This window comes from Falco naumanni, chromosome 6 (assembly GCF_017639655.2).
Source record: "Falco naumanni isolate bFalNau1 chromosome 6, bFalNau1.pat, whole genome shotgun sequence".
NCBI classification, from domain to species: Eukaryota; Metazoa; Chordata; class Aves; order Falconiformes; family Falconidae; genus Falco; species Falco naumanni.
Genome location: NC_054059.1, coordinates 47,486,868 through 47,499,823, shown reverse-complemented (window position 1 = coordinate 47,499,823; position 12,956 = coordinate 47,486,868). Strand labels below are relative to the sequence as shown.

Sequence of the window (12,956 nt, the reverse complement as noted above, 5' to 3'; positions counted from 1 at the left end):
TCAAAGAGCATTCCAGTAGACCTGTAATATCAACAATTTGAAGTAAACTAATGAAAAGAAAAAATACGAGCTAGAAGGTGCGCTAAGTCCAATCCACAAGCTGGACATTCCACATATTTACAGATACCAAAGAAAAATAAGGTGGATTTGTCCATGTCACTGCTTTTCAGTGTGGGATCAGCAGAAGATGCATGACAAAGCAGGTCCGTATGTGCCAAAAAAACATTTCTATATGTAAAATTTCCCACACATCCCAACTTTGAATGAAAAAATCTCCACAAAGTGAAGGAAGTTGAAATGCCAGTTCCTCACCACCAACCTATATAAGGCAGATGCTTAAGAACACAAAATGATCAAGTCTGCATGTATAATAATGATAGTGTTTGGTAACTTGGGACATACTCCATGAGCAGGTTTTTTGCCCACATGATTCTCCAGCATGATTTCTGGCTCACATACTTCAGATGTGAGGGAGAGGGAAGTATGTCACTGGCTGCAGCTTATATGGTCAATGTGTTTTCCCTGGTCTGTTGGCCAGCAAAAGTAAAGGAGCACTGTCTGACATTATCCAGCAGGCTCAATCCTATGGATAGCAAAAAGATACTGATGTATTCTTTTTCATGTCTCTCAACTGCAGCACCACTAATTAACACAGATTGTATTAAGTGCTGTGTTGTGTTTGTAACACTGTCAGTGATCCACTGTTTTGACTTTTGAGTGCAAAACTAGGTCTTACTGCACTATTACTCAATCTGAATATATTTATAAAACACAGCTGAAGGGTAAACTCAACAGGCTGCCTCTTGTTTTTGCTGTTTCCCCTGATTCAGATGCTGGCTGTATTTCTTTCCAGAATTCACTTCATTTGTCTAAAGGAAACCAGTGAGATTTTTCAACACGTTGACAGCCAACATACCAAAGTTGACACAAGTCTTTTGATTCCAAGTATGGATTTTAACCTGGTTTTGTTTACCTGGTGTATTGTTGCTCATAGCAGCTGTAGTGCTGGGCAAGACAGGGGTCACAACTGGAGGAGGAATTCCTGCTGCCATATCCAAGAGAGGCTGAATAATTTCACTCTTGAACACATTATTCTTTTGCCATAAATTCAGCACTCTAACAATTTTACTCTGAAATGAAGAAAGGGTAACAAAAGACCTGAGTCATGCTTATCTATCTTGTTATTATCAATTACAAAATTCTTAACCAGCAATTGTCCATCTGTCTAGACTGAAGGACCTTTAGGTTTAAAAACACTGAGACCCATAAGAACAGTTATGCAGGGTCACACCAAAGTTGTCTAAGGTATGAACTTAAGGCTTACCCTAGGCAACACTAAAGACACACTATGCACATAGTGACAGTCTTCTCAACAGAAAACTAAATCTATTAGAACATAACAAATCAAGTGTATTTGCGTCCTTTGCACCTTTACTCGTGGAAGTTGGTATGGAAGGAAAATTATTTTAAGGAAGCATTTTACAGCATTATTAATAATTAAAACAAGGAATTAGTCTCCTAAACTTCCACAGTCCACACATATGAATGCAATTCTGATCTACCTACGAACCAAAATTATTTATGTCCTCTTAAAAATGGGCATGTACTAGTAAGACAGCAAAATGATTTTATTAGGAAAATATCTCAGTATTTTGCAGGCCCTCCAAGTGAGGAATTTAAAAGTTTAAACTGGAATATAATTCCATGCCTATTGAAATTAGAGTAATATTAAAAAATGTGGATTATGGGGAAGGAAATAAAAAAATAAAAATTCAAATTTTATACAGTTCTGTCAGATGTAACTCACTGTTCAGCTTGTATGTCTACTACATTTCTATTTCACTCTTTTGATCCGCTCCCAAATGTTTTCTTTTCTAAGCTTCACTTCCACCAAAAGACAAAATTTTGCTTTATTTTGAAAACAACCTTCTTATTGGGGGGGAGGTGGGTGGGGTGTAGTTGTATTACAAAGAGCACAAAGTTCTTTACAGAATCTTATGTTTGCTGTCACGAAGATGCTTTAATTCTACAAAACATAAAGAGTACTTAACCACCGTGTTTAAACCAAAGGAATAAAAGTCTATTTCTTCAGAACTCCAAGAGGATACTTCAAGAGAGAGAAGCACTGAATTTTCACTGCATGGAACCTGCAATTTAGAGTTCCTTTAAAGAAACCTCTGAAGGCTTCCATTCAGCACTACAGTATGTAAGCCTTTCTTCTTTGAAAGTTTGTTTCATAAGGCAGTCCTCAACATGTCCCTTAGAGGCTCTAACCTCCCTCTCCTATTCAGAACAGGAATATAAAACTATTTCTGTGTCTCAGTATCTACCTCTCCCTTGCTCTTTCCATGGCTGAGCCAGACAGAGGAATCAGTGAGGTTTTTTGTTACTTTAAATGAAAAGCTACTGTACTTCTGCTTGATTTAACACAAAACAAAACACACATTTACTTAGATGAAAGGTAACTGTTGTGTTTCTCTGTTATGCCTTTTAACCAGATTAAACAACAAAATGCTAGAAAAAAGGTACCTATCTTGGTATCTCTGACAGCACAATTTTTTGCTGGGTCAGACATATATATATGGTAACTACTTTTACAGCACAAAGGACTTCCTATAATACTGAATCCATATGCAACACAGCAGAAAGACTTCAGACTGCAAAACACATTTTCCCACAAGGTGAAAAATATCTCAGAATCGAAGCTGGTAGGAGCTTTACAGACCATAAACAGACTATATTTTACTATTCTTCTTCAACATCAAACACCTCTGATGTGATACATTAGTTGCCATGCACTGAAATATCACAGTGTAAATGGCACTATTTCTTACCCTACAATAAATTTACTGTATTTCCTTTAAAGCCAGACACAAACTGAGTACTTGCACCCATCCTTGTGCCAGTTCTCCTCCTTCAATAAGTCAGGCTATTTCTGTGTTAGTATGTTTCCCAGGGTAGTAAGCTAAATGATCATGCAAAACAAACTAACACTGCTGAAGGAACACAACTAAACCTTAACTATCATATACATGTATATGTTTAACATATATATATATTTATATACCCACACATATATGTAAAACACTGTGCAATAGAAGCAGCACAAGTTGATCATGCAGATAACCTAAAACCAGACTGGAAAAAAACGTCATTTGACTTAACCTGTTCAGCAGCACCTCAGAACTCTGTTAGAGAAGAGAAGACAGACATCCATAGCAGCGTTTTTCCAACTACTTAAAATTTGCAGATCCCGACATATTTTCCTGCAGAGATCCTAACTCATCTAAAAAGGCAGGAAGCCTAAGACAGCTACAGGAGACACACAATGGCTGAACTTGCCTTAACCACCTTTCATGGATACCTTAGTTTTTCAGATCATTTGTTGAAAAACACAACTGTAGGAATGCATGAGACTATTCAAAGAACAACCTGGTTTCTGGCAGTGTCCTGCCTCACTCACTACTTCACTCCATGACACTATTACACAAATTTACGTGGAGATAAAGCCCTTAGCATTTCCTATCCTTTTGTAATTTTTCACTTCAGTAAGAAGAAATTCTAGCTATTGTCAGATCAGTGACAAATATGAAACAAGTTAAACTGCCTGCACTCTCTGCTATTTCCAGCCAACCTATTATAATTTCATAGTGACCTTGACTACTGGGGTCCAAGGGAACAGCTGAACTATGGGGTCAAACTATTCAAGCCAGGCCTTATTTAGCTGTTGGTTGACTCAGTATCAAAGGGAAGGTAACTTCTAAGATACTTTGTTGTTTCTTCTATTGCTCCTTCAATCCAAAACACACCAGCTTGTACTGAAAATACTGCTACCAAAAAAGGTATTTATTCCTTGACACTACACAAAACCTGCTCAGTTATTTTCTCACTGAAGAGGTGAAGATGACAATAGAAGTCTCACTACAACTCCCTCCTACCATATGCCCACCTAATTTTTTCCCATCAAAATACATTAACTCAAATCCATCCAGTCTTCCTGAAAACCTTTCCAAAAGGTTAATCTAATTGGATGTGTATTCCCCCATCTCTACACCCAGAGAAGCAAAATTAAAGAAATACATATAAATGTGAAAGTCTATAATCAGGTTGACTCAAGCAAGCAGAAAGTGAGATCAAAATCCTTATTGTTTATACAGAAGTACTAAAATCTGGATTAATTGGAAAAATCTGTAAGTGGTTTACCTTGTCATCCCCAGGACAACGGTACAAGTTCTGGAAAGTGCTGATGATGTTATTGCTGAATCTTGGAGCAAATACATCCTTTTCTTGTCCAAACTGATGCCGGGACTGTCTCACAATGGAGTCAATGACATACAGACCAGGTACTTTGTATTCTGGTTTGCACTACAAAGAATGATAATTTAAAATATATGTGAAAACTAACAACAAGCATTAATGGCAGAGTAAATAAACAGCTCTCTCTAAGTTTTAAATGGGAATTACCAGAGTGTTCTCTGATCTATTTAATAAAGTTGAATTTAATAAATTGTCCTGAAAAATTGAACTCTCAAGAATAGCTAACATTTAATGTTCAAGTTACCGTATCTGTTGTATGCATACTCCAAATATGTAAATGGTTTAAAATCCTTTTCCTACCTCTAAAAAAAATTTTTTTAGAATCTAGCTATTAAAATTAGCAATTGAACCACATATCCTTTTTGAAAGCACACATCTATTTTAAGAGAACAGCATAAAGCATGACCAAATTCTTAACAGTACATTAAGACTAGCTATAAATATGATTCAAAAATGTTTCTGTTCTTCTTTATAATCAAAGTCAACATTAAAGTTAACATTTGTTTATTTTACATCATTCCAATTAGTGTGTGGTATAACCCCCCAAAACAAAAATATATTTATGTGGACATCTTTTTGCTTGAGAATACACCAATTAAACTTACTTTAGAACTCCAGAAAACTTGCATAATTTACAAACAGCATAGTATTTATAAAGCATGTCTACTAACTACAATACTAATTACTTCAGTAATCTTACTTAACAACTAAAGCTGTTTTTTCTGTCTCCTAATTGCAAAGTAATTGCACCAGACTACTGCAACCCATTTATATATGGAATAAAAAGTGGTACAAAAATACAATGAAGTCATCACCAGAATATACCATGACGTGGATTCACTTCACAAATATTGGTTGTACACAGTTATCACACAAGTTAGTATGGAAAAGACAGGAAAGTACACCCATTCGCTTTCTGATCCAGGTAGTCTAGGAACACATTATGCAGCACACTAAATTCATAATCTCTAATACAGTGCCAAACAAACTCTTCAGGCTATTAATTTTGTTATAGCCTAGCTACAAACTTCCTGTTTTGAGAAGTTGATTCACTAACATTTGCAACCTTGATAAAGCACTTATTTATGCTCTCAACATGGTACAGTGTATTTAAGTATGACATTCTTTATATTTAAGAATGTGTGGCATCCTTCTATGAATAAATGTGTATTCTTGAATTTAGAAAATTAACATCTAATTGGATATAATACACCGTGATTCAGGGAATCACTTCAATGTCTTATGGCTACTGAAATTTTACCTTAATTATTACCAAAAATAAAAGTATTCTGCATACAGAACAGACAGCTATACAACTTTTCACAATATTAGAATCAGTAAGACCCACATATATTCAATAAGAAAACTCAGTAGTTATGTTAGGTGGAGTATTTAACAACATGGCACATACAGAAAGCAAAAGACTAATTAATATAATAATATAGATGGTAAAAAAATAAAAACACAAGTAAAAAATTAAATAAAGAAGAAGAATTACAACTGGGACAGTGAGCCTGTGCATCCCTAATCTCAGATGAGACAGCTTTTATACAACAAATATTCATTTATTTTCTGAGTGAGTCTCAGCAATAAGATAATTTGACTATTCAAATAAATTATTCAAGTCATGCAATCACAGTAGAATATCCTTACATATATGATACGCGGTCATTTGATCCCTGAAGTGATGTTAAAACAGTTAACCAAAATGACAATAGAACAGTGAATTCAGTGTCACAAAACAAAGAACATCATGGTCAGTTATTCCACCTGAAGTTTCAGTAACCTCATGAGATTAATTCTGAAGAAAGAAAATATTGGACTAGTAAAGAATCAACCAGAAACTAACTGAGATGGCACTAACATCACTCTGGACAAGTCTATAGCAGATTTTAACTGATGATTCAGTAGTCTTGAGCTTTAACTTGAAATGATTGTTTCCAGAATATAATGCAATTATCTTCCAAACATACGGCTTAAGTCTATAAATATCAGATGGCTAGCTTTCATCTGCTTATCTCAGATTCTACCAAAATAAGAACTTACCATTTGATGTTGTTAATAATTTGCGTGTTTCAATAAACTACTCATAAAATACTAGGGAAAAAAAAAACACATCCAGCCCAACAAAGGGAAATAACTAATCCAGAGTGATCATTAAGAGGGTTACCAATAACAACATACATCTGCCTCCTCTAGCCAGCAATGAACAGTGCAGAATTCCCTCATCAAGTAGTGCTGGACACTGAACACAAGCGTGTGAAGACAACCCATACTCTCAGTACCTTGTGGAAGGGTCATGAACAGCCAGTCCATATCCTGAAAAACTGACACTGTTAACATTCAGAAGATAAATCTTCTCTCCTGCCTCTGAACACAGAAATGCCAATTGCAGCCACTGCAACTAAAAAGCAGTATTTGGAACTTGGGCAATTCCAGATTAATTTTGGGATATGAAACTGCAAAGTGCTACTGATCAGAGATGGACAAGATGTACACCTGTCCTCATCCTCCTATGTCCACCTGTACCATTAAACAGTGATCAGAGGATACTGATCCCTTTTTTTAGAGGTGAAAAAAATCAGAAGTGATGCTCCAAAACACAACTACTTGACAAAACACTAGCAGTGATGGTAAAGTACACTACTAGTCTTTACCAGTGCCATGAAATATACATATGACACCTATTCTGCATAGGACTGACGTTCCAGTACCTAAATAATTCATTCATTAACTGTTCTGACAGTTAAAAACACCAGCCTACAGTGGAATCTCTTTTGCATGGCCCAACCACTGCCTAAAGTCACTGCAGCATACAATGAGCACCAAGGTAAAAAAGGTAATGAGGAAGACAGAGGTTACTGACACAGAGCAATCTAGGCTGCTTTGTAAAACAGACAACAGAAGAAAAATTGAATCCAACACTGCAACACTGACTAACTTCTCTAGCTTGTCTGTCAAAATAAAAAGGCAATTTGATCGTAATTTACTCCTATTTACCAAAGAAGAAATTCAGTACCAAAATGACCAACTGAACAATCAGGTACAATGCAGACAAGAAGGGAAGACTCACAGGTTGAATCCATGCATTTCGAACTGGAGGTAAAATGCAGTTTTACCCAAGAATAATTAACTGTTACAAGAAAACAAAATGCAATAAAATTCTTTATTATTCAGAATCTTTAATACTGCATCTTCCAAAAAAGTAATTCCAATCTAGCTATATAAATAGTTTCTGTTTTAAATTACTAGTAGCTACCATGGACTGAAATGCTACATCTCCTGCTACATAAAAGATGAGGCTGAATGGTCATCCTCCCTTCACCTTTTAAATCTATAGGAAAACCTGGCAGAAAAGCAAAAGCAACCATCACTCACCAAACCACTGTCTATTCTTTTGCTATTAGCTGTTCACACGGGCTACACTGACAGCCTCTTTTAACATCAAATGAATACATACAGAAGTAGTCCTAAGACAGTATTCACAGTCAGTCAGATCAAAGTAGATCATAACTACAAAATTAAGACAAAGTATTTGTCTTTCTGCATTGGCTTATGATCAGCTACTGATTACTAGCAGAAATTGAATGTGACTAAAAACTGAAATACACTAACATGTGATAAAAATATTAATCCCTATGTGTACCTAAAACCCAATGGTCTTCAATACTCTAATCCAACACGAGAACATTTCTTAGTGCTGACACAAAATACCCGTGACTGACTTACCTTTTGAATGAATTTCTCAACACTCTGTACAACATGCTTGTAGAACTGGAAAATAAAATAGTATTTCAACAGAGAAAAAAATCTGAAGATCCATACACTTATTCAAGTCATACAATATTGATAGTAAAACCAGAACTAGATACTTCAGTTGATTAATCAGCAATCCAATACCTACAGTTAAGTATGCTGTCTTCCTCAGAACATTTAACAGCATATAAAAAAAACTAATCTCAACTTTTCTTACCTTCTGAAGGCTTTTTACAATGGAATTTTTTTTAGTAACATGCACTTACATTATTCTCTTAGTTCTTGCTAAGTAACTGTTCCTTCAAAAACAGTTATTTCACTGTACATGACCAAAGATGTTAGCCTAATGCTACTCAGCATAACACTTCTCTGTATTTAATTTATTTTCCAAGTGTTCACTTTAATAACCTAAAAAAATGACTACATGAAGGCCTTGTAACTGAATACTTTTTCTTTAAAATTGGCCTTGGTTTTTTGTTTTTTTTTTCTTTGAAATCTCACATATCATCACAATGGTGCTATATCATCTCAATAACTGCTCTTCATAATTAAATATTATTGAAATTATAAGAGTGGAAGTAGGATTTCCAAGTCAAATACATAATAAGTGATTTTGGTATCATTTAATTGTTTAATGTATATAACCATTTACTATCATTCACTACTTGTTGATGTTCAATACAGGTTATTAGCATTCTCATTATACTGCAACATATACTTTAATTTACATAAACTTCTCCTATTTAAGGAAGCCAGTGAATTTCACTCTTCTGTCAACAAACTGCTCTCTCCAAATTACACAAAACAGCAACACAGATTTCATTATCTGAAAACAAATCCACATTCTCAGTAGAGAAATGTAGCTAAGAGGAGCATAAGTTCATGGCTTTTTTGCTTTTACCATACTCTCTTCTTCACTGAGTTTCCATTTGTTTTGATGCTTAACACTAATGGCATACTTTCCTTCACTATTTTTCAGTGCTGTTTTCTGCTGCTCAACAATTATTTTTACTTTGTGGCAAGAAAAATCTTTAATTAGCTTACTAATGCCAAAACTTAAGAACAGTCTGTACCCAAGCAACATAAAAAATAAGATCTATGAACACCAGCCATGAAAAAGGATGCTAGGAATTTATAAAAATAAAGTAAAACTTAAAACAACTGTATTGATCCAAAGGTATACATATCTTACTTTATTTGGAGGGGTGGGGTGAGGTAAAGAATTGCAGTTTTGTATTTATTCACCTGTTCTCAGGCAATACCAGTTTTTCTTTTTTAAACTGAGGGAAAATACCACCTTTCAAATCTGATTGCAGAGTCAAGGTGGTATAATTCTCTCTCACATACGACAACCAGCAAATGAAAGTCACAAAACAAATCAAGCCTTCTGCTGCACTCCTGAAAATCCCATCACTATCACATTTGAGCGTAATTCAGAAATAACACACAATAAGGGAGGTGGCAAGTTCTGAAGCAAGTTAAGTTATTCAGCTATTTTGACACAGATGAGAAATGTAAAGGAAGTCAAAAGAAGTTAGCCAATTCCTTACCTTTATAGCCTTGATTGCTGCCTTGGTGATCTGTGTCATTTTAGCTTTAGAAATGGGTGGCTTATAATCATTTAGTGAGTACAACTGCCAAAAAAACAAACAAACAAACAAACTCCTCAAAAAACAGTTATCAGAAACATATTCTGCAGTTGTAAGCTGTATAAAATTACACTATTTTTCCACAAGAAAATGCCACTTCTAATTTTCATCAATTTTAAATATATTTTACACCAGAAAATGCATCCCCATTTAAGAAAAAATAAAAAGGTCCAATAAAATACAATGTAAAATCCAAAATCCTTAAAAGATAGCAGGTTTTTTATTGCAATGGTTACTATTTACCTAGTTTTACTAGCACTAAATACAGCAGGCAACTGCAGGTTAAGGTTACACGGGAAATATGATATACAAATACAGTAGCTGTCATTAAGTTTTTCTTTCTTGGGCAAAAAAAAATAATATACTTGACTACTTTTATAAAGCATACCAGAAACTTAACCAAATACTTACTATATTCATCATTGTATGCCTGCTGAATCAAATTTTTTATTTTCCATTAAATAAAAAAATCCAGCCCAGTGACAATGCATGTAGCAATTCTACTACTTAAACCAGCAGATCTGGAAAAAAGTGTAATTTCCTTCATTCACTGTGTTAACTGATACAAATAATGTATCAAAAGTATTACAAATACTTAAGTAAAACACCAGCTGGGTTCTACATTTCAAACAGCTTTGTAACTTCACTAATATCTAACCACCAAAACAGCCACCATACACAGAACAGGTAGCAGTGTTTTGCAAGATTCTTCTCCCGTTACACAGTAATAACTTTCTATTAGTACATACATCTTCTAGCAAAAGCAATACAGCATGACAGACATTCATCAGAAGTTTGCTACACAGCAAGAGCAGTACATGAACTAACTTCATAGCTACAACTGATAGGTGGTAATTGGAAAAAACTTCCTCCATGCCAAGTCAGAACTCCATCATCCAAGGCTATTTACTTGCTGTGAAAATCTTTGATTATTCACAATATATGGCTTTGAATACAATGCTGCTCTTTTCTCCTTCAATGCAAAGTGTTAGCAGACAAGGGACTGTCTACTATTTGCTACTTTGATACATGAAAATACCAGATACAAAATGCCAAACCAGTTTTTAAGGATATTCTTAACTTATATTGTAAACAAAAGTACAACACACAGGTCTAGAAGCACGTCAGCTCAAAAATAGAGCCCTGATAATGAGAATGACCATCCAGAGACAATTTATTTCCTTCCTCGGGACAGGAAGAATTGGAAGTTCTTCCATAAAATGGTCACTGAAACAGAAAAAAAGCCAAAAGACTCCTCTCCTACTATACACCCTGACCTAGATTAATATGCATACAGATATTAACAGTATCCTTAACTTCCTATAATTCATTCACCTTTCAGAACACTTAATTCCAAATTGTTTACATTTAACAAAGTAAAATGTAACAGTAAACAGATCACACAGTGGAACAGATTAGAATAAAATCTTAAATACAGATCACGCTCCCCAAGTTACTTACAATAATTTAATGCTCTGAAACTAACAAGGAGATATTATTCAGTGAGTTTCCAAGAGAAAAGGATTTCCTCTCCCTGCAAACATGAGATGCTTTTTTTCTATCCTTTCCTATCAAAAAAAGTTCTAACTAAAACTTTCTATAGCTGTCAAAAGACAGAAATAAAAAAATTGTTTTTTTTCCAAGCATAAGTATCTATCTTCTCGGCTTGAAAGGATTTCCACTAAAACAGTGAGATTATAAGCAGTTCACATCTAGATATCCCAGCTTCTCAAACAATTCTAATTCTAGCTTCCAAAAAAAAAAAAATCTAAACCAACTGTTACTACTTCTCACTAATGGTAATTGCTGTTGCAAAACATTCTGAATTACTACTTTTTGTTGTATAAGAAGCATGTCAATGTCCTTCTAGAATTCAAATGTGCTCACCAGCACCACAGGGGAGAGGGAGAAAACCAGGCAGAAGATCAAGTCTCCAATCAGTTTCTTCTCTGGTTTCCACTCAAAGTTCAGTTATCAACTTCCAGTTACTCACAGATGATTTACCAGGCTGAGGGTCACTCATCCTGGCTACTGGCTTGGCTGGATGATGTGCAACTACAACTAAACTGCTCTGTTTGCTCATGTCTGATTTTCCATTTACCAATATCCTCAAGTCCTTCTCCGCAGGGCTGTTCTTGATCCATTCATCACCCAGCCTGTACTGATGCCAGTGAACAGTGATGACCCTGAGGTGCAGGAGGACCTTGCACTTGTTGAAGTTCATGCAGTTCATGTGGGCCAGCTCCCCAAGCCTGTCAGGGTCCCTCTGGATGGCATGCCTTCCTTCAAACATTATCAATGGCACCACTCAGCTTGGTGTCATCTGCAGACTTGTTGAGGGCACACTCATCATTAATAAATAATAGTCCCAATATGAACCCACAAGTGACAACACTTGTTACTGATCTCCACCTGGACACTGAGCCATTAACCGCAACTCTCTGGATGCTGCCATCCAGCCAACTCCTTATCCATTCAATAGTCCATCCATCAAGCCCATCTGCTTTACTGCTAGGCTGGCTAGAGAAGCAAGACTGTTGCTTCTCTAGTAATGAAAACTTTTTTTTTTTGATGTAGCATACATGATTTTTACTTTTTTACATTATACAGTGGGCATTTCAAGAAATCAGATATTCTTCAAACCTAGTTAAAGCAAAATAACTGCAATTTATTTGGGATTACAATATATGAAAATAAAGGAGTTAAAAATTTATATATTCTTTTTGGTTTTAAAACTTGTGCTTATATTGTAGCTCATTTTTCCTGTATGCCCTTTTGTACAAATGCTTAGTCAAAACATTTTGCTATAATTATTTCCTGATCATGTTTTTGTAAGGCACTCATGCTCACTAGCAGAATGTAAGTGCTTGCCCTCACATGAACGAAGCCTTTAAACTAGGAAAAAATGGCAACTTGGCTAAACAGTAAAGTCAGGGAAATTATCTGAGGCAAACATTTCAGAAAATCAGAAGTTGTACCCAAAGGAGGGGAAGGAGCAGGGGGAAGTGACCATAAGCTCTAGCTGGTAACGCACATGTAAAAAATAAAGCAATCAAGTCCGAGAAACAAACAGGAAAAAGCATAAAAAATCAGCCATTTTCAGAAAAGAGAAGAAATAGCAGATCTATTAAGAGTGCTCCTCCAAGACAGTCAGCAGGTAAAGGACTCATAGGAGATAAACCTGTACAGAAAAAGAATCCTCCCTTTCTCTTTTTAGATCTACACACTGAGGAA

The 12,956-nt window shown here is 35.4% G+C and overlaps 1 protein-coding gene across 6 annotated transcripts in view; it reads right to left on the bottom strand.

Moving 5' to 3' along the window:
* SCAF8 (SR-related CTD associated factor 8) overlaps positions 1-12,956 on the bottom strand; it is a 167,033-nt gene that overhangs the window by 134,290 nt on the left and 19,787 nt on the right. For 4 of the 6 annotated variants that reach the window (XM_040597454.1, XM_040597455.1, XM_040597453.1 and 1 more), the window contains exons 2-5: positions 9,624-9,707; positions 8,047-8,091; positions 4,204-4,365; positions 974-1,130 (exon numbers count right to left, since the gene is read on the bottom strand). In XM_040597454.1, coding sequence (XP_040453388.1) covers positions 974-1,130; positions 4,204-4,365; positions 8,047-8,091; positions 9,624-9,707 — 448 coding nt within the window. Of the gene's footprint in view, positions 1-973; positions 1,131-4,203; positions 4,366-7,336; positions 7,451-8,046; positions 8,092-9,623; positions 9,708-12,956 lie in introns of those variants that run through there. The other 2 variants (XM_040597459.1, XM_040597457.1) reach the window with 2 other exon arrangements.